Genomic DNA, 20,999 nt, shown 5'->3' on the forward strand with positions numbered 1-20,999 from the left:
TACCGGGCCTCCACTTCTCCTCCTAACATGGACTGAAAGGGAGGGTGTCAAGGATGTCGGGACCTGCTATTTCCCTGCAGAAGGCTGAGGTGCTGGAGGGTAGGGTGAGGCTAGGCTGGTACTCTTCTTTCTGGGAGCTAAAGGCTCTTCAGCCCCCGTGCTCCTGGCCCCTCCTCCCTCCTTCCTCCTCATCCCCCATGATCTCAGCAGGGAACAGGGCACCAGGAAACTCCTGCAGCCTCACCTCTTCCCCTTCCTTCCTTCTGCTCCAGGTGCAGCCTGCCTCCCAGGGGCAGGGGAGGGACACCATCTACCCCAGCTTCGACCACTCCCTGAGCAGCCATAGATGACCTCCTTGGGACACTCGGTAATGGGGCCCCAGTCTTGCTCAGTGGCAGTTCTCAAACGCCCTCCTCTCCAAACTGGATGTATCATCAGAGACCATTCCAGTCCCATCTGGGCTGCTAGGAGATTGAAGCCCAGAGTAGGGCAGGGCAAATCTGAGATCATAGGCAAAGCAGCTCTCTTAACTCTGGGACTCAGGGCTGGGTTTCAGGGGCTCCTGGAAGAACCTTTAATTTCTGGCCTCTTGCTTGGCCTGGAGGGCAAGTGGGACACTGGATCTCAGGACACCAGGAGGGGCCTCAATCAGATATGCTAACCTCACCCCGCTCAGGACTATAGGACACTCTGGATGACTGGGGGATGGAGGCCCATCTCTCTGTTTCCTCTGCCAGTCCAAGGCCAGGCCTGATGCCAGAGGCACTGCCTAGGACCACCAGGGCCCCTATCCACAGGGAGGAATCCTGGGTCCCAGACTTGGCATCCTCAAGGTTTCTCAGGTCCATTCCTCCCAGAGACCCTGACCCAAATGGAAGGGAATGGGCTGTCCAGCCTTTAAGAGCATGGGCCAGGAAGATGGAGTTAAACCCCGGTTCTAACTTTCGATACTGTGGCAGGCAAACCATCAAGTAAATCTCCCTTTCCTCATCTGTAAAATGGGGATGATAATAGTGCCCTTCTACTGGGGCTGTTGTGAGGAGTAAATGCCCAACCTGTGCGAGGACAAGACAGGGACAAAATTACACCAAAAGGAAGCCTAAAAGTCCCTGATGCTAACAGGGCATCTTCCTTCGCTGGTTGCTGCAAGGGCACTGATTTCCCCTCCAACCATTCCCGTTCCCTCCTCAGGTCCAGCTTGGTCACTCACCCTCTGGGTCCCAGTGCAGGGCACCTTCGTCCCACTGCAGTCATGGTCCCCCGCGGTCACTACCTGCAGCCTGGACACCTCCGCGGCCTGACGGCTCCCGCCTTTCTCAGGCCGCGGAGCTGCGGAGCTCAGAGCCGTACCCCGGGGGCGGAGCCTGACCTGTAGACCACGCCCCGGGCACGCCCCTCGCCCTCCGCCGGGGGCCGCTCCCCAGCCTCCGCCCCCGCCGGGGAGGACACGCCCGGCCTCGAGCACACCCCTCCCCTCCCGTCTCGCTCCGCCCCCTTCCCCATCTGTCAGAGTCTGGGGCCGGAAGGCCACGCCCCCGGGCACACCCCTCCGCCTCGGCCCGCCCCGTTCCAAAGCCACCTTCCCCTAACAGTCCGCTTCGAAGCCTGGAAAAGCCACGCCCCTCCACGCGCCCCTCCACGCGCCCGGCTCCTGCAAACTCCCAGTGCACGTCTCAGACCTCAGGGTGCCTCAGAACGGCCCAGAACCCATCAGGCCCTCTCCCCTGCATCCAATCCTTGCTCCTCCACGCCCAAGTAGGGCTGAACTAAGGAGGGGATGGCAGAAGAAGGCAGCGTGGATCAGAGACGATGACAAAGCACTTAGGTTATTCCTGAATTGTCATCACGCCCTCCAAAGGTAGGTGCTATCATTATGTCCTTCTATGATCCAAGATCCTGCCGTCAGTAAGAGGCAGAGTCTGGGCTGGATTCCTTCTGCAGCTTTACAAAGTCTTGCTCCCCACTGAACAGAGGTCTGGACTCAATTACCCCAGCACCCAGAAGCAGTGTTTGGTGTCTCAGGGAAAAGCCATTGAGGAGAGGTCCCAGGATCAGCTCTAGAGTTATTTTTCCTCAGCTGGTCCCCCGCCCTCCCCCCCCCCCCCCCCCGCGCCTTCATTTCAATAAAGCACATCTGACTGGTGTGGGTTAGACACAGATTCTGAAAGTTGAAAAGCTGGAGACTGCTATGGTTGGGATTGAGGGTCTCCCAAGGGCATGAAGCACACACCTGTAGGGCTTTGAAGGTGGTGGGTACAGTGTGAGAGGTGAGTGTGCAGCCACAGGAGGCAGGCAGTTTTCTGCTCAAATCCAGCTCTGCCATGTTGGCCGAGCCTCAGTTTCCCCATCTGTTTGATGGGCTAATGACAGATTCTTTTACAGAGTTGTCTGTGAGTAATATTTGTTTTGACAACCAGTAGAATGGGTGCTTCCTAAATGGGAGTGAGCTCAGGTCATATGATCACTGTATTTTTGCATGAACTCAAATCATGGTATAACCAAGCCAAGTGGCAAGCAGGAGGGAGCAGGGTTGTCCGGTAGAACTAAAGAAGGGAGGCTGGGCGGGATCCAGTGATTGGGCTCAGGGCCCAAACAGCCGCTGCAGTTCCCTCTGGAGGCTGCCTAGGGCAAGTCAGATGGGTCCTTGTTCAAATCCCAACTTTGTCATCTGCCAGATGTGCAACCTGACTGGGGCAGATGACTCTCCCTCTCCGAGTCTCAGCTTCCTCATCTGTCATATGGAAATAACAGAATCTCCTCACCAGTTGTTTTTGTTTTCTTTTGTTTTTTTCAGAATTAAGTGCAAGTGAAGGACTAAACACAGTGCCTGGTCTATAGTAAGCACTTGGTTTATGCATAGGGTTTTTATTCCCCCCCCGACGTGTGTATCGTGGGGTCCTCTCTGGACTCTATTTAGCAGGAGGCTGGAGATACCACGCTTCCTGCACATCCCACCCTCCCCCTCTCCTGGTGGGCACCTACCTTTCTGGAGGCACATTCCTGGGGTCTCTTTCTTCTTTTCTGTCTGCCCTGGGATCCTTAGGCTTTTCTGTGGGGCTCATTGCAGAAGGGTTGGGTCCCACTGCTGGGGTGTCCTCCAGGGGGGGCTTGGTCTCCACCACCACCTCCTTGGCTGCCTCCAAGCCTGGAGGGTTGGGCAGACCTTGGGCCACTAAGTGGGGTTCAAGGCCCACCTCCTTGGTCTTGTGGGTAGCCTGTGGGTCTCGAGCCTTCTTGATGCTGAGGCGAGGCATAGTGCCCATGTGGCTGTACATGTCGCTGGAGCGGGCATAGGCAGGGGGGCTTTTGGGGACAGTCACCATGTCATCCTGTGTAGCCTCAAAGGTGTCAGGCTCCAGATGGGACTCGATACTGCTGGAGGTTGAGGATCTTTTCAGGGTGAAGGACCGAGGGAGGTTCGAAAGACTCCCAAGGCCCTTAAACTTGAAGAACTCTGGCAGGGAGGAGGGGAAGGAAAGGAGTTAATGCCAGCAGCAGTAATAATAACAATAAAAAATACATGTTGGGGATCCCTGGGTGGCGCAGCGGTTTGGCGCCTGCCTTTGGCCCAGGGCGCGATTCTGGAGACCCGGGATCGAACCCCACGTCGGGCTCCCGGTGCATGGAGCCTGCTTCTCCCTCTGCCTGTGTCTCTGCCTCTCTCTCTCTCTGTAACTATCATAAATAAATAAAAATTAAAAAAAAAATACATGTTGTTCCTCTTACTGAGGCTTCAAGGGGGGCTCAGGGCTGTTATGATATAACACAGCAGCTCTAGAGTCACACAGCCCTGGGCTTCAGTCCCTCCGCTTGCACATCCTAGCTGTGTGACCTTAGGCAAGTCGCTTGACCTTTCCGAGCCCCATTTGCCACATCAGCAAAATAGAGATTGTCGTACCCACCTCCTATGGACGGCAAGAGGACTGAAGGAAAGCATGTAAATAACACACTTAGTAGGGTGCCTGGCACCCAAAATAGCCTCACAAGTAACATAGATAATGATGGTGATCACCAGAAATGCCTCTGATGGGTCAGCTATGCTTCAGACGTCACCTCACTGAATTCCCAGCACAGTTCAATGGCAGGAGTTTAATTTCCCTTTTTGCAGATGACACGGGCCATGGAAGGCACCACCAGGGGTGGCATAGGCAGCAGGTGAAGTGTATTTGTGTGTGTGTGTGTGTGTGTGTGTGTGTGTAGGGGTGGAGGGCAGAGGGGCAGGGAGGGGGGCTGTTCGAGCACCTGGGCGGGGGATGAAACGAGAAGGAGGTGGTTGGGAACCCGAGGGGCCCACTCTGTGGTTCTGTCCTTCCTGTCAGCTGAGCTCCCGTCCCGACTAGGGCGGCAGGGCTCGGGTGATACCATCTCCCTCATTTCCGCAGGGGAGCGTGAGTTCCCTCCGCCCCCGCCCCGCCCCCAGCCGTGGGAGTGCCCCCCCCCCCAAAGCCACCGCGTCGACAACCCCCTGGCCTCCAGATGAGTGAAAAGGGAAAATCCTGGCATTTTCACTTCCTGGGCCCACTCTGCCTCCTCGTCCTCACCACCACGTTGGACTATATAGGAGGATGCCCTCATTGGTGAGAGAGCAGGCTGAGGCCCAGAGAGGGAAGGGACTCACCCAGGATCACACAGCAGGGCTGAGCCTGAATGAGGGCTCAAGGCTCTGGACTGCTGGGGTCAGTGTTCTAGGGCTTTCCTTCCCAGCCCACCCCCTACTTGGTCTCAGCCTCTGCCTTCAGACAAACTGTTGGAAAATTCTGATGCTCTGCTCTTAGCTATGTCATGGGCCAGAAATGTGCCAATTGCCAGGAGGGGGACCAAGAACTGTGGTCTCCTGAGCACCAGAGTTGGGGTTGGGGGTATCTGGAGGAAATAGTAGAGCAGGACAGGGAGGGAAACCGAGGCCGAGTCCAGGGACATGGGATTGACCTGCCGGGAAGCCCCATATGATCTCAGGCAAGTCTCTGAGCCCCAATATTTTCATCTGTGGGATACAGTCATAATCCTGGCCCTATATGCTCCCCCCCTCACCCCCCGTGCTATCAGATGGAAGGACTCAGGGGAAGCAGAAGTTTGCTGAGACCAGGAAGGGACTGACCTGGGGAAGCAGTGATAGTGGGTGTGACCCCCTCATGGAGTTGCACTGGGTCCCAACGTCACTGCTGTTGGGGAGTGACGTGGGACAGCATCCCATGGTGCACCGTACCCTCTCCAGCCCCAGTAACTTCCAACCCGAGCACCCTCCTCCCTCCCCCATGTGAACCAGCCCCAGAGGCAGGGCATGGAGTGTGTGGAGGTTTCCCCTTGCTCAGCCATGGGGTCCAGGGAAACCGGAGGTGGACACACAGACGAATGCAGGGACAGAGGAACAGAGATGGGCAGGGTCAGACAAGAAGCAGAGATAGAGAGCCAAACCAGCCGGAGACAGAGAAGAGCTACTGGACCACAGTGACGGAGGGGTGGAGACAGGGAGTCCAGAAGCAGGGAGCTCTGGAGAGGAGCAGAGATGGAGAGAAAGAATTAGAAAGGAGACAGTGATGAAGAAGCAAGTGCAGACAGAGGCCGAGCTGGAAGGATAGACAGAGGATGAGAGACAGTGCAGAGGGCACCCCGCACTCACTGAACTTTCTGCTGGCTTTCTTGGGTCCCTCTGTCATCTTGGCAAGTACCGCAGAGCCCCTGGCCAGCTCCGGACATCAATGCTGAGGTTCCTCCCTCACCTCCCCTTCCCCTTTCTCGCACCCTCTCACTCGCTTCCTCTGTGTATTTTTAAACCAGTGAAACTCCCACAGCTCCACCCTCCCCATCCTCTCCACAGGGGGCGGGGGCCAAGGCCTCCCCTAGTCTGGGCCCCTGTGGGCTGCCTCCTTGGCCTTGGCTGTGTGGGGGGCAGGGGGCAGACCACAAGCCCATGGGACTTGGAGGGCCTGGGAGACAAACCACAGGCCCAGGGAATGGAGCCTGCTGGGGGGGGGCGGGGGGCGGAGAGACCTGCCAAAGGCTGTCAGGGGGTCTGGCCAGCGGCTGGAAGGGTGCTGGGAGTCAGGCCTGCCCACAGGGCAGTTTGTTCTAACTCTCGGTGTCTGGGGGAAGGACTGGCAGCAGTGAAGAGTGTGGTGGTTAGGCCTGTGGCCCTGGGACCACCCAAATCAACGTTCCAGTATTGGCTGTCTACTTTGTCATCTTGGCTGGCTACTTGCCCTGTGTGATCCCGGCCAGGCCACTGACCTCTCTGAGCCTCAGGTTCCTCACTGTGAGCAGGGGGTATTTGCCATGCCTACCTCACAGGGTCCAGTGTTTGGTGCAAAGCCTGGCACAGAATGAGTGCCTGCCATGGCATGATCATTCCCTCTTAAGCCAGCAGAGACATGGTAGTAATTTGGTCCCCCACGCCCATTGGACGTGGGGAAACCGAAGAACAGATGGGCAGAGGGATTGTCCCAGGTCATATGGCAGGTTGATGGCATAGACTGGGTTACATCTGACCCATTTAGGTCCTAAGCCCACAGCTCGGTGGTTTTCCACCCTATAACATGTGTGTGTATGTACGTGCGCACACATATGTATGCTCAAGTGGGCAGGAGAGAGATGAGGAAATGAAACTGCCCAACACAGGTTGTCCCAGACACCTGCGGACGCTGTCAGCTGCTGCTGGTGTTGAGGTGGCCAGGGGTTGTTCAGATCCCAGCTCTGTGTACTGCAAGCAAGTTACTGCTGCCTCTGAAGCCCCAGTCACCCCATCTCTAGAATGGGCACACATGCAAGGTACTCCGTTAACCCACAGAGGCCCTAGCATGATTGGACATAATTATCCTGGCCCCCAGGCTGGCAAGAGGGAGTCCAAGGTCAGATGGGGCCCTTCCTGCATCCTCAGTAAAAAACAATGATGACTAACATCTTCTGATCACTTGGTACATTCCAGCCAGAGCTCAGTCCTCCTGCCCTAGGAGATAAATGTTTCTCTCCTCCCCATTTTATAGATGTGGAAACTGAGGGCCTCCCCCAAAGTCAGCTTACCTGGAATTAGGACCTGCTGAGGGCCTAACTTCCACACCCACAGCTCCAGAGCTGCCCCTGCCCCCTGCAGCTGGATGATGGGCCTTGGTAGGGGAAGCATCTGATTGAAACTTTTTCGTGGGATAAGAGGGGACTGGAGTCCCTGAGGGAAAAAGAGACACACCCTATGAGACCCAGACAGCAGGGTCTTGCTCACAGACAGATCTGGATGGGACCAGTGTTCAAAGTTCAAATGAAGGGATGGGGTTTCTGGGTCATGGGCTTGGGAAGAAACAGTCCTTCTACTGAGTCCTGACCCTGAGCCAGGCGTGGAGCTGAAAGCCTCACAGATCATCTGCTCAGTCCCTGCAACAGACCTGTGAGGCAAGTGTTGGTACTCTCCCATTGTACAGATGAGCAAACTGAGGCTGAAGAGGAGCAGAGGCTAGACAGACGCACCCCCTGGTGTCCTAGCTTCCTGGCCAGAGCCCTCTCCCACCTGCAGTTGTCCGAAGAGAGAGAAGGGTGAATCCCTGAGTGACTCAGTGGTTTGGCGCCTGCCTTCAGCCCAGGGCATAATCCTGGAGTCCAGGGATCGAGTCCCACATCGGGCTCCTTGCATGGAGGCTGCTTCTTCCTCTGCCTGTGTCTCTGTCTCTGTCTCTGTCTCTCTCTCTCTCTCTCTCTCTCTGTGTCTCATGAATAAATGAATAAAATCTTAAAAAAAAAAAAAAAAAAAAAAAGAAGAAGAAGAAGAGAGAGAAGGGCCTGTGGCCTGGCAGTAGCCAGGGGTCTTCCTCATGGAAGGCAGAGGGGATATCCCTGGCTTCCCCCTGGGAGGCAGTCTCAGTAACCTGGGTTTCTGGGACTCCTGCCTCACCGTGTGACCCTTCACGAGACTCTGCCTCTTTGGTACTCCGTTTCTATCCATGAAGTAGGGTCACAGTCGCTCCCATTTCCAGGGCTTGTTGGGAGGATGAAAGGAGCAAAAGTTGGCCCAGGCTGGTCCCGGCGGCCTCGCAGCCCCCAGTGATTGTTGCTGAAGGATGGGGGTGGTGCAGGCCCGGGCCAGAGTGGCACAGCCCAGAAGCGCCCAGGAGAGAGCACAGGGTGGGGGAGCCGGGAGCTGGGCCGAGCTGAGGCCGCGTTGAGGCCCTGTTGCTGCCGTTGGCCTGGGCGCCAGGGCAGTTGCCGCGTCCCTGGGAGAATGAATGGGGCTCAGTGTGGCAGCTCCACTGAGCTCAGAGCCCCCTTTGTGCTGCCTTGAGTGGCCGTTGGGAGTGCCGCTGGGGACCTGCTGGCGGGTGGCCGTCTCGCAGACCCTCCTCAGCCTGCTTTGGAGGCTGGCCCAGAGTAGCGCATGTGCTCCATAGCCCGGACAAGATGAGTGCTTTCCTGCCTCCAGGCCCCTGCTGCGGCTGGACCCACACCCCGAGTGTGGCTCTCCCACCCACCACCACTGGCTGAGAGTTTTGCCACCATTGAGTGGCCGCAGCTCAAGATCCAGCCACAGGGCCCTAGGGAGCCCTGCTCTGGTTCCTGTCCCCTCCCTCCTGCCTCTTCCCCCCGTCTGTGTTTGGCCAGGTTCTATTATGCTTTGGAATCCTTCAGCTTCATTGTCAAAGTCACTGGGGCCCAGGCGAACCTGAGTTCAGATCCCACGTGCAGGACCCTGGGCAAGTCATGTCACCTCGCTGAGCCTTGTTTTTCCCATCCGTAAAATGGGACAAATTCAACATCCCTCATGTGATCCTGTGGCAGTGAAATAAAACATCTTTACTGCAAGTGTTATCCGTGTTACATTCACTGGTGTCTTTATTTGCATATTCGAACAGACTTCACCCTCCCTGAGAGGAGTTGGCCGTATGTATCCAGACTGGCGCCTGTACTATAGGTCTCAGCTCCTCCTGGCTTGACCCAGTTGTCTGATATTGGGGGTTGTGTGGGCTGATGGTAAATGACCCCCTGGGCTTTGTTTTTGTTGTTGCTGTTAATTTAAAGTAGGCTCCATGTCCATGTAAGGCTTCAACTTACAACCCTGAGAGCAAGAGTCACTTGCTCACCCACTGAGCCAGCCAGGAGCCCCGACCCTGGGCTTTGAAAGCAAAGACACCTGGCTTTGAATCCCAGCTCCATAGCTTCCTGGCTGTGTGGCCTTGGACAGGCCACTTCACCACGCTGAGCCTCAGTTTCCTCTTCTGTAACTTGGGCCCAATACGAGCAACCTCCTAAGAGGGGCACTGTAAAGCTCCAGGGAAATGACACCTATCAACACAGGGCTGAGCAGAGTCAGTACCCAGCTGGTGGGGGCAGAACGTCCATGGTGTACAGAGCTGCTAGACCACACTGCCCTCTGTCTGGTCTCTCCCTACCCAGTGCCCCTTTGTGTCCAGCAGCCAAGAGCAGCCTACCTGTGAGCCTATTTTCTGCCTCCCTTCATATGCCCCCTACTCTGTCCCTGCTCAGGAGAGGAAAACAAAGGTCTGGGCCAGAGTCAAGCAGCTGGCCAGTAACCCCCTCTTCTACTCTGTGCCTCAGCATCCCTGTCACAAGGCAGCAGGACCAGAGGCTCTCACAGAGTCTGGTCAGTCAGTTGGCAAACATTGACTGAGTACTGGCCACATGCCTGGCTTTGCCAGCTTAGCTGGTCCACGGAAGCAGGAAACATTTTCCTCAGACCAGCAAATCAGAAGTCAGAGTCAGTGACAAATCATTTCCAACTAGGACCTAATTTGTTCATACTTCCACCTGGGTGATCCAGGACCCCATGCCTGGGCAGTGTGGTGGGCAGGCTTCTAAAGGGCTCCTGATGGCTTCTGTCTGGGAGGCCAAAGCTCTGAGGGGAAGTGACAGGCGGATGTTGGGGTTCAGGCCAGGGATGGTAGGGTGGAGGTGACAACATCACCGGAACATCTGCTGAGGCCTCTGCCCACAGGATGTGATTTAAGGAGGGCTCGTGGGAAAGAGGTAGGGGCCCCAGCCTGAGGGTCTGATGGTGGAGACCACCCAAAACCATGGTACATCCCCAATACTGCCATCCCCTCCCATACCTCCCATGGGCATCCAGGACACCTAGGCCAGTGGTACTGTGTCCTGGCTGTGCCCTAGCTCTCCCCACAGCCCCAGTGGGTGGGGTCTAGAGTGACCTGGTTTAAATACCAGTGTGGCTGCTGGCCAGCTCTTTGACCCTGGCCAGGTGATGTTACCTCTGAGTTCCGATGTCCTTACGTGTACAACAGAGTGATTATATTACCTACCTATGAATGAGAATTGAGAGGATTCTTGTAAAGTGCTGATGGTTGGCTTGGACCATTTATTTTCCTTCAACAAATTGTAATGACTACAATTATTATTGTGCTTTCCCTCCTTGCCCTCCCTACCTGCAATTTAGCTACCAGCCTCCCTGTTTCTACATTAGACCCATGAAGCAGATCCCAGATCACCTCGACAGGTCTCTTGACTGCCTAAAACCCTCGATGGCCTCACACTGACCTCAGGAGGGGGCTCCCTGCTGGTCGCCTGAACCTCAAGGTGTCTGTTGCATGGCCCTCCCCCAAAACAGAGACTCTTGGGATGCCAGGATCATCAGAACCTGCTTCCTTCTACGAGGGCTGGAAAGCCAAGCCATGGGGGTTAAGAGCTACCAGGCCACCCTGAGGGCTTCCTGAAGAGACAGGTAATGGTGTGCCACTGAGGAACTGCCTTCCAGCTCTGAAGGTAGGAAGGTCCAGGGAGTTAGCAAAGCGCAGGAGGGAGATTCCTGCCACTAGGGCCTGGGATGGAGCTGGAAAGAGCCTCAAGTGTCACAATTTTGATTTTCCTGAAGACAGTGGAAGAGGGAAATACCTCATTTTAGAAGGACCTGGAAGGTGCTGTAAGGAGAACAGATGGAGAGGCCAGACTGGGGAGAGTAGGACTCAGGACCCATCAGCAGAGGACAGACTGAAAAGGTGCAGAGGTGGTAGAAAGGTCAGCTTTGCTGTGGGTTGATTGTTGAGTAGAGCTGGAGGAAGAATCTAGAGGCTCCTGGAGCCTGGAAGGTAGCAGGAAAATGAGGAGGAAGGGTTGGAGTCGGGTCGGAGGAGGAGATGGGTGGAGGGCTTGGTGGCTGGCATAGGGACAGCAGGCCTCAAACTGCACAATTGCTCTACCCTTGGCCAGACTGTAGATAGCCTTGACTCGGGAGAATCCTCTTCAGAATCAGACAGACCAGGTTCCAGTCACAGCGCTGTCACTCTGTGACCTTGGGCAAATGACCTCACCACTCTGAACCTCAATGCCCTCTTCTGTAAAATGGGCTAGTTAACCTGCCCATGGGGCGCCTGATTGAGGATTCAGCAGGATTCAGCAGGAATGCCCAGCGATTCCTGAACACACAGGAGTTCTGAGCAAATGCTAGCCATTTTTGTGATTACTGACCCGGGACTGACCCGCTCGGACGCAGCTGGGTGGGCATAGGGCTCCCGCGGGTCTCATCCCTTCCTCCCAGAAAATTGGGGGTCCAGGGCAGGAAGGCCCGGGCGTTGCTCGCTCGCCGTCTCCAGTGTCGCCGCGCCCCCTAGCGGCCGTCGGTTGCCATGTCAACGGCGGGCGGCTGGGGCCTGGGGAGGCGGCGGCGGGGGCCGTTCTCTCCTCCCAGGACCGGAGGCCGCTCCCTCGGCGCCTCCCGCCTTTCCCTGCGGAGGGGCACTCCGAGCCGGGGAGAGGGCTCTCCGCGGCAGCTAGCATGGGGGGGTAAACTGAGGCACGCGACAAAGCGCTCCGCAGCCAGGTGTCGAGCTCGGGGCCCCACCTCCGAAGGCGGAGGAGGGGCCGCGGGCGGTGACGCGCCGAGGGCGGCCGGCGGACAGCGGGCGGCGGCGGCGGCGGCGGCGGCGGCGGCGGCGGCGGCAGGTGCGGCCGCGGAGGGTGGGAGGGAGGAGGGAGGGGGGCGGGCGGAGGGGGAGGGGAGGGCGAGGCCAGGGCACCTCCCCCTTTATAACGCGCCCCCTCCCGGGCTCTCGGGCCGCCTCCTCGTCGGCTCTTCCCATCTCGCCCCCTTGCCCGGCCGCCCCGGGCCCGGGCCCGGCCAGGGAGACCCCAGGCCGCGGCTCGGGGGCCACCCCCCCGCTCGCCGCCCCGCGCAGCCCGGCGGAGGCGGCGCCGTCGGAGGAGGAGGAGCAGGGCACTGCGGCTGGCCCCGGATCGGGCGCCAGAGCGGCAGCGGCTCCGGCAGCAGCGGCGGCCCGGGCCGATGCAGCGGGACGCACCGCCCCGAGCCCCAGCCCCGGCGCCCCGGCTCCCCGCGCCCCCGATCGGGGCAGCCGCCAACAGTGGCGGCGGCGGAGGCGGGGGCAGCGGCGGCGGCGGCGGAGGCGCCTCTGCAGCTCCGGCTGCTCCTGGCCTCCCGGGAACTACAAGTCCCAGGGGGCCTGGCGGCGGGCGGCGGACGGAAGAGGCGGGGTCGGCGCCGCGAGGCCGGAAGTGGCCGTGGAGGCGGAAGTGGCGCGGCCGCGGAGGGGCCTGGAGCACGGCGGCGGGACCCGGAGCGGGAGCAGCGGCGGCGGCGGCGGCTGGGGGCGGCGGCGGCGGCGCGCTGGAGGCGGCCATGGCAAAGCAGTACGACTCGGTGGAGTGTCCCTTTTGTGATGAGGTGTCCAAATATGAGAAGCTCGCTAAGATCGGCCAAGGCACCTTCGGGTAAGGCTGCGCCCCCGGGGGACCAGGCGCTCTGGGCCTGCACCGCTCAAATCCGACGTCACGATGCCCAGGGCCGGGCCCGAGGTGGTCGGGAAGGCCATGAGCGCCAGACGTGTCCCCTGGTTTTGCTAGGCCGCGCTGCGGCCCGCCTGGGCCTGACCGAGCCGGCTGGCGGGGAGGAGCCTGAGGCCTGTGATGGGGGGCGGGGAGGGGTTACGGAGAGGAGCCAGTGGTGGGAGCGGGCTCTCCGAGAGACGCCTGAGTGAGGAGACTGAGGGGAGGAAGTAGAGGCTCGAAGCTCCGCAGATAGCGGGTGGCAAGGTAGGCAGTGCCCTGGGTCCCCGGCCCAGCCCCGCCCGGGGAATCCCTTTTTTCTGCCCCCCTCCTCTGGTGGGGGAGGGGCGGGCCCTGCAGAAACGGCCTGATAAAACCTCTTGGGTCTCCCTCTCGGCCTGCAGGGAGGTATTTAAGGCAAAGCACCGTAAGACCGGCAAAAAGGTGGCTCTGAAGAAAGTGCTGATGGAGAACGAGAAGGAGGGGGTGAGTATGGGCCGGGTGGGCGGGCCTGCCAGCTCCCCTGGGCTCGGGGTTGGGTTTCCACCCTGCTTCTGCTAGGGCTCTCGTCTGGAGAACCTGTGTGTCTGTGTGTTGGGGGGGGGGTAGTTAGGCAATTTCCGTATTCGGGGAATTTGGCTTCCAAATTGAATTTTTTAATTCAAATGTTTTAGCGCTTTTGATATCCCACTCTTAGGTAAATACGGTTGGGGCCAGGAGGGGGAGCTCATGCCTGCAGAGTGTGCCTTGGTTCCTGAAGTTAGGAAGCCTTTAAACAAGGTTTCCTTAGCATTCATTTTGCATAAGGCGGAAAGAAATTCCACTTGGTGGTTTTAAGGGAGTGGCTGGTACTCAGTTGAAAAGGAGCAGTCCCCTCCCTTGCCTCATTGTAGCCCTAGTCCAGCTTCCCAGAGACCTGCTTAGCAAGGACATTTCCTTAAATAGCTGTTTGTTTCCACCTAGTAAGTTAAATACAGGTATAGAGCTAAAACTTAAATATTGAAGAAACCGTGGAACATTTATTTAGTGACGAGTAGTGAAGTGTGTAGGTATTAAGTCCCACTGTTTCAGTTCATTGTCTCAGAGCAACTCATTGAGGGGCACATACTATTTTTACACCCATTTTACAGCTAAGACATCTGAAATGATGTCAGAGCCCGGGACCTTACTCGTTTGCTGCACCTGTGCCCCTTGCTCTGGACCACACGGTTGTTCATTGGTCTGTTCATTGGTCTATAGTTGACTTGCTCACCTCAGACCCCCTCTTGCCTTTCTCCTACCCAGTTCCCCATTACAGCTTTGCGGGAAATCAAGATCCTCCAGCTTCTGAAACACGAGAATGTGGTCAACTTAATTGAGATCTGTCGAACCAAAGGTAGGTTCTTTGGCTCCTGCCCCCCTTTACAGATGGGGAAAATGAGGCTTACTGCCTAAGGCTTTGCAAAGTTGGAAGTGGACACACCTAAATTGCCTCTTCTTAACCCAGACAAACCGACTGTGACTGCTCTTGGGTCCTTCCATCGTAGCTGTTGCTCCTCGAGGGCCTGCCACAGCACCCAGCCCAGAGGAGGCACTCAGGAAATAATTTTCCAGTGAAGGAAGGCACAGCCGAATATCCCAGTGTCCACGGGCTGGAGGGGTAGAAGCTGTGTGGGGAAATGAGTTGCACGTGGGGTTTTTTACTTTCTTTTTCTTACTCCTCCCCCATTCTTCCCTCCCAGCTTCCCCCTATAACCGCTGCAAAGGCAGTATATACCTAGTGTTTGACTTCTGCGAGCACGATCTTGCTGGGCTGCTGAGCAATGTCTTGGTCAAGTTCACACTGTCTGAGATCAAGAAGGTCATGCAGATGTTGCTCAACGGCCTCTACTATATCCACAGAAACAAGGTGGGGGTCAGCATGGGGTAAGAGAGACCCGGGCTGGGGTGGGCCTCGGCTCCCACCGCTGGGTGGGTGCGACTGAGGGTTCCCCTTGGAAACCTGATTGAGCCCTCTTGCGCTTCCTGCAGATCCTGCACAGGGACATGAAGGCAGCTAATGTGCTCATCACTCGCGATGGGGTTCTGAAGCTGGCCGACTTTGGGCTGGCCCGGGCCTTCAGCCTGGCCAAGAACAGCCAGCCCAATCGCTATACCAACCGTGTGGTGACGCTCTGGTACCGGCCTCCGGAGCTGTTGCTCGGTGAGGACTCCCGAGCGGGCGGAGTGGGGCAGGGGCTGGGCACTTACCCGGCCTCAGTCCCCCACTGCCAGGGCTTCTTGAGCCGCCGGCCCTGGGGCATTGCGTCTCAGGAGGCCCTCGGGCTCAAGGGGCCCTCCTGGTGCGCTCTTCTTCCCAGGGGAGCGGGACTACGGCCCCCCCATTGACCTGTGGGGTGCTGGGTGCATCATGGCCGAGATGTGGACCCGCAGCCCTATCATGCAGGGCAACACCGAGCAACACCAGCTTGCCCTCATCAGCCAGCTCTGTGGCTCCATCACCCCTGAGGTGCGTGGCCAGGCTGCCTGGGCCCCTGGTCCCCACAGGATGCAGAGATCCAGAAGTCCTCCTGGCAAGGGAGGAGTGGGGAGTGCAATAGCAGGAAAGTTCTGGAGAGGTGGCTGGTGGAGGGACAGGGGCTGCTCTTTAGAGTCGCATGGGCTATGCTTGAGTCTCACTTCCATCACAGTTCATGGCCCTGGGGAGGGCGTTTGCATCCCTCACCTCGGAGCTGAGTTTCTCTTCCGTGAAACAACTATGCCTGTATCAGGCTTGGTGGACATATTTCAGATGACCACGTAAAAGGGCCTGGCGCTTGGTGTGTGCCAGACACGTGGTCACTGCTGCTTCTACCTTGGAGAGGTCAAGTTCACCCTCCATGGGTGGTCTGGGAGCATCTGAAAGGAGAAGCTGTAGTCCCTTCGGGTGCCTAACCAGGGGACAAGCCACACACCCCCTGACCGTCTTCTTCCCGTGCCTCCTACCCAGGTATGGCCCAATGTGGACAAGTATGAGCTCTTTGAGAAGCTGGACCTGGTGAAGGGCCAGAAACGGAAGGTGAAAGACAGGCTGAAGGCCTATGTGCGTGACCCCTACGCGCTGGACCTCATCGACAAGTTGCTAGTGCTGGATCCTGCACAGCGTATCGACAGTGATGACGCCCTCAACCATGACTTCTTCTGGTCGGACCCCATGCCCTCGGATCTCAAGGGCATGCTCTCTACCCACCTGACATCCATGTTCGAGTATCTGGCGCCGCCACGCCGGAAGGGCAGTCAAATCACCCAGCAATCCACCAACCAGAGCCGCAATCCTGCCACCACCAACCAGACGGAATTCGAGCGTGTCTTCTGAGGGCCGGCTGCCCACGCTTTTCATTAGGGCAGTTTCATTTCTTTTTCTGCTATGTGACTTGCATTGTGGAGATTGTGGGGCATTTGAGTTTTCTCTAGTGCTTATTTCATTTACTCCCCACCCTGGGCACTGGGAATGCCCGCTGAGCGGACTGGAGCAAAGCTTTGGCTGAAAGTCCAGGAGGGCGCTGAGGCCCCTCGCCTTGTTCCCTGGCTTTCAAGATGATGCCCAAAGGTTCTCCGTTTACTTTCATGCAAGAATGGGATAGGAGAAGAGGCACACCCCACCAGTGACTTTCTGAGCATGATGGGAGGAAGGGACAGGTCCCTTGCCTGTCGCCAGCCCTCCTCTTGGGATGAGAAACTTGTGTGGGGGACAGAAGCAGCCTCAGGAATGGGCTACTCTTGGCCCAACCCTCAGAAGCCTGGGGTTGGCAAAAACTTGGTTTCTTAAATAGAGAATTTTATCGTGTTTCTTTTGTTCAGTTTGGAGACATTCCTGGACGCAGTTTGGTCAGTTATAATTAAAGTTGACTTTTTTTTTTTTTTCCAGTAAGTGGCTATGTACTGTGTTCTGTGTTCAGACCCCCCCAGCTCTTAACCCTGTAGCTGGCACATTGGGTCTAACCATCGAGATTGGATTTGTCAAGTCTTGACTCTTTTCTTCATCCCAGTTCATGTCCCCAGACATAATTGCAGAGTACTTTTGTCTGTTGGAGGGTTTGTGTGAGTGTGTGTGTACCTTCCAGAACACTGTTGTCATGCTCCTGCACAAGCAGGTGCTGTGATGCTCTTTTGCTCTCCCTGTCCACTTGGTGTCCAAGGGAGAGTAAAGACACATGAGGCAGGATCTTAGTTCCCCAGAGAGAGGGAACTGGGGAGGGCCTGCTGTGAGCTGCATCTGCAATGGTGAATCCATGTCCCATGGCTGACAGAAGTGCTCAACCTTGACTCATGAGCACAGAAGGCTGCAGAAGGCTCTCGATCAAAGTGACAAGAGTTAGATCTGTAACTTGCAAAGGTCCTTCAGGCTGCTGAGTAGTTGGTGGCCAAGGGGAGGCAAGAAAGGACCAGAGCAGTTGAAGGATCTCCAGGGGCTTGGGGAGGTGGCAGTCACTGGGGTTAGAATGGTGAGCAGGCCCCAAACAGCAGTGGGAAGGTTGGCATGTCTTGCGACAGAGCTGCAATCGTTGGAGGAGAGCACATTTTGGTAGATACTTCCCTGTGAGTCTGAAGCTGGGGACAGGCACGCTTAGGGCAAATTCTATATTCTGTCACAGGAGGATGTCTTTTGAAGGGGGGCCCCAAAGGAAGTTGGGTAAAACTTACTATCGTATCTGTCCCTATAGAAATTGATCCAGATCTGAGCTTCATAAAAGGCCAGAGGTCAAAACAAAAAAACCCTCTTTTTTGTTTTTATTTTTTAAGGTTTTATTTGAGACAGAGCACAAGCAGGGGGAATGGGAGAGGGACAAGTAGACCCCCGCTGAGTAGAGAGCCTGATGCAGGTCTTGATCCTAGGACCCTGGGATCATGACCTGAGCCGAAGGCAGATGTTTAACAGCCACCAAGGCCTCTTGACTAGTGTTTTAGTTTTGGGGGGCTGCCATAGGAAATCACCTAACCAGATTGGGTTAACATATAATAACATATAAATAACATATTTATTCTGTTACTGTTCCAGAAGCTAAAAGTGAGATCCAGGTGAAACCCAGGTGTCAGCAGGGTCTATCAGCAGAACTCTGCAAGAGAATGTTCCATGCCTTGTCTCCTTAGCTTCTGGTGATGGCTGGCAGTCCTTGGCCTTCCTTGGCTTGTAGATGAACCTCTCCAGTCTCTTCCTCTGTCTTCACCTCGTGTTCTTTCTTTTATGTGTGGCTATCTCTGATGAGGACAACACTCAATGGATTTAGGACCCATCTTGATCCGGTATGATCTCATCTCGACCAGCTACATCTGCAAAGATCTTTTAAAATAAGGTCACATTTTGAAGTTCCAGATGGACATGGACTTCAATCCAAGTCAGTATAGTTAGTAAGTAATCAAATCCATATGGAAACAACTGCAAGTTGTCCTAATGGTTATTGAGTCAATAGTTTTATTTTAAAATGATTTTTAATGAATTCCTTTGTGCATGGGGTGGGGCCGGGGGGTGGCTGAGGGAGAGAATCCCAAGCCAACTCCACACCCAGCGCAGAGCCCGGGGCGGGGGCCCTTGATATCACAGTCCCAAGATTATGACCCAGGTGGAAACCAAGAGTCTGACACCCAACTGACTGAGCCACCCAGGCGCCCTTGGAGTCAATAGTTTTGAATGACCTAACATGAGGGAAAACAGGGCTGGCCTAAATTGTCAGAGGTGCGTTTTTTTGTTTTTTTTTTTTTCTCTCTGAAGGAGATAGAAAGCTGCACTGCAGAGGCTCTTGTTCTCTGACCCAGCAATTTCTCTTACAGAAGTTTCCACTGCTGAGGTACCTGTGTGGATCAGTCGGTTCAGACTCTTAGTTTGGGCTCAGGTCATGATCTGAGATCAAGCCCCATGTTGGGCTCCATGCTCAGCGTAGAGTCTATTTGAGATTCTCTCTCTCCCTCTGCCCCTCCCACTCGAGCTCTCTCTCTAAAATAGATGGAATCTTAAAAAAAAAAAAAAGACATTTCCACTGATACAGTGACAGTCTCATTGCATCCTCACTACCAGCCTGATTGTTTCATTCCTTTGTTCAGCATGTATTGTCTGTGTCTTCCAAGGACCAGACTTTTCTGAACCCAATACAGCTATCAAGCAGTGGCCACCCCCACCTCTATGGAACTCACATTCTAGTTGGTTCGAACTAGTCTGATGGGATAAATTGTGTGGCAAACAATAAAGTGGAATAGTGGGGAAAGGGTGGGAGGGGCTCAGGGTGACACAGGAGCAGAAACCCCGAGAGAAATGGGACGTGGGGAGGGGTCGGGTAGAGGGTGGCACAAGTGCCAGGACCCAAGGCTAGGAAGCTTTCAGAGAGCCTTGTGCGGAGGGGGACATGCATTTTATTTTTATAATTTTTATTTATATTTTTTAAAGATTTTGTTATTCGTGAGAGACACAGAAAAAGAGAGAGACAAGCAGAGACAGGCAGAGGGAGAAGCAGGCTCCACGCAGGGAGCCCGATGTAGGACTCCATCCCGGGTCCAGGATCATACCCCAGGCTGAAGGTGGCACTAAACCGCTGAGCCACCCAGGCTTCCTGGGACATGCGTTTTAAAAGGTCAGAGTGTCTCTGTTGAAAGCTGGACGCAGGGGAAACAGGGCTGTAATAATCCAGGCATGAGGCGATGAGAGCCTGAACCAGCCTGGTAATGCGGCTGGTGGTAAGTGTGTCAATCTATGTGATGATGCTATGAGGGTAAGTGTTTTCAGGTTGGATGAGTGAATGAAAGGAGTCCAAGAGTCCCGGGCTTTGCTGGAAGGGAGGTTGGGGCTGCCATCCCTGAGACTGGGAAGGCTGCAGGAGGTGGGGCCAAGGCATGGGTGGTCCAACATGGTAAGATGGAGAGAACAGATGGACATCCAGTGGAGTTGGCGGGTGTATATCGAAGGCTAGCTCAGGGCCCCAGAGTCTGAACTGGGGGTACACCTTTGGGAGCTGTCAGCACCATGATTTGTAATGGTCCAGGGCAGGAGGAGATCACATGGCAAGAGAGAACAGAGATGATGGCCCCCTGGGTCCTCCAGTGTTCAGATGTCCTCAGGAAATCAAGAGCAGGAATGATGAGGTAAGCAGGGGCCAGGGAGAGGGTGTTCTGGGCAGGAGGGAGTGGTGGCTTGGACAAGTGCTTCTGATGGTCCCATGCTGATGGGAGTGAGGGCTGACCATCAGGCCACGCTACCCTGGGGTCAGTGGTGGGTGCTTTGGGTGAAGGCTTACCAGGAGCTGTAGGATTCCTGGGAAACAAGACAAAGGGGATCAAAGACAGGAAGCAGGAACATCTGTAAAGGAGGAGTGGGGATCCAACTAGTCTTGGCTAGTCTCACATGAGAGCCAAGACATCGTGGAATGACATCGTGGAATGACCCGGTAGAGACGGCACGTCTCTGGGTTGATTCTCGTCCTGTAGACAGAAGGGCCATGTGGCCAGGTGTGCAGTGGCCACACAAAGGCTACTCCCCTAACCCCCTTTCTGCTACCTCCTCCCAGTGTGTCCACGACGTTCAGGGCAGCCCTGTGTGGGGAAAAGCTGGGAGAACCTCCCTCAGCTTCGGTAAGTTAGAGCAGCTCTTTGCCTTCACTGCACGTCCAGACCTGGGACTCCCGTGTCCAGGTGGGTGCCTCTGGCCAACCAACGCTGCTGGTTGGGATTCGGGCAGCACGTGCATAGCATTAGAAAGATGTTCCAGTTCTATTGCTTGAACTCATTTTATAAGAAAAATAAGGAATCACACTAAAACATTACCCCTGGTTGTTCCTGGATGGTTTTGCTCTTCACGTTTCTCTGTGTTTTCTCCTGTTTCCTTACTTCGTATTTTCACTCATGCAGCCAAACCGTATTTTCAATCAAAAAGCAGGCCCTAAGCCCTGGAGCTGCTGGCTCCAAGGTCCCCCAACACAGAACTGCCCAGAGGGGAGGCCTGGACTAACCATGCCTCAACCCCTGGCATGCAGAAGGAGTTGCCCTGTCTGTGGAGAGAGATGCGTGGTCAGGAACCAAAGCTCCCAGAGGGCAGGGCCTCGTGGGGTGTTACCCTGAGGCAGCTAGAGGAGGGCCTGGCATCTGCGAGTGGCACCCACTCCAGCGGGTCTGCCCATGGAAGCTGATGGTTGAAGGGGGGTGGGGGTGGAAAGGCCTCCACCAGCCCTGGGGGGGCCAGCCCTCCATTTCACCCTGCAGGCGGGGAACTCTGTCTTTGTCCTGGCTCCTTTTTGGGAAAACCCAGCCTCTGACTCCTCAGGTCGAGA

General features: G+C 56.1%; 3 protein-coding genes across 5 annotated transcripts in view; 2 read left to right on the plus strand and 1 right to left on the minus strand.

The window, feature by feature from the left end:
- The window catches only part of SH2D3C (SH2 domain containing 3C), a 30,174-nt gene extending 24,416 nt beyond the window's left edge, over window positions 1-5,758 (minus strand). Inside the window, exons 1-2 of one of the 3 annotated variants that reach the window (XM_077850746.1) lie at window positions 5,621-5,758; window positions 2,983-3,454 (exon numbers count right to left, since the gene is read on the minus strand). In XM_077850746.1, the coding sequence (XP_077706872.1) occupies window positions 2,983-3,454; window positions 5,621-5,657 (509 nt within the window). In that variant the 5' untranslated portion in view covers window positions 5,658-5,758. Of the gene's footprint in view, window positions 1-1,210; window positions 1,364-2,982; window positions 3,455-5,620 lie in introns of those variants that run through there. The other 2 variants (XM_077850748.1, XM_077850747.1) reach the window with 2 other exon arrangements.
- Window positions 5,759-12,372: 6,614 nt separating this feature from the next.
- Window positions 12,373-16,618, plus strand: CDK9 (cyclin dependent kinase 9). Its single transcript, XM_077850765.1, has 7 exons — window positions 12,373-12,675; window positions 13,134-13,215; window positions 14,014-14,104; window positions 14,451-14,617; window positions 14,740-14,911; window positions 15,069-15,217; window positions 15,698-16,618. The coding sequence occupies exons 1-7, from the start codon at window positions 12,584-12,586 to the stop codon at window positions 16,061-16,063; spliced, it is 1,119 nt and encodes a 372-aa protein (XP_077706891.1). The 5' UTR covers window positions 12,373-12,583; the 3' UTR covers window positions 16,064-16,618.
- A 3,062-nt stretch (window positions 16,619-19,680) lies between these two features.
- Window positions 19,681-20,999, plus strand: part of FPGS (folylpolyglutamate synthase) — a 28,352-nt gene continuing 27,033 nt past the window's right edge. The window contains exons 1-2 of the mRNA XM_077850761.1: window positions 19,681-19,818; window positions 20,241-20,304. Coding sequence (XP_077706887.1) covers window positions 19,735-19,818; window positions 20,241-20,304 — 148 coding nt within the window. The 5' untranslated portion in view covers window positions 19,681-19,734. The remainder of the gene's footprint in view (window positions 19,819-20,240; window positions 20,305-20,999) is intronic.

Source organism: Canis aureus, chromosome 16 (genome assembly GCF_053574225.1).
Source record: "Canis aureus isolate CA01 chromosome 16, VMU_Caureus_v.1.0, whole genome shotgun sequence".
Classification (NCBI taxonomy): Eukaryota; Metazoa; Chordata; class Mammalia; order Carnivora; family Canidae; genus Canis; species Canis aureus.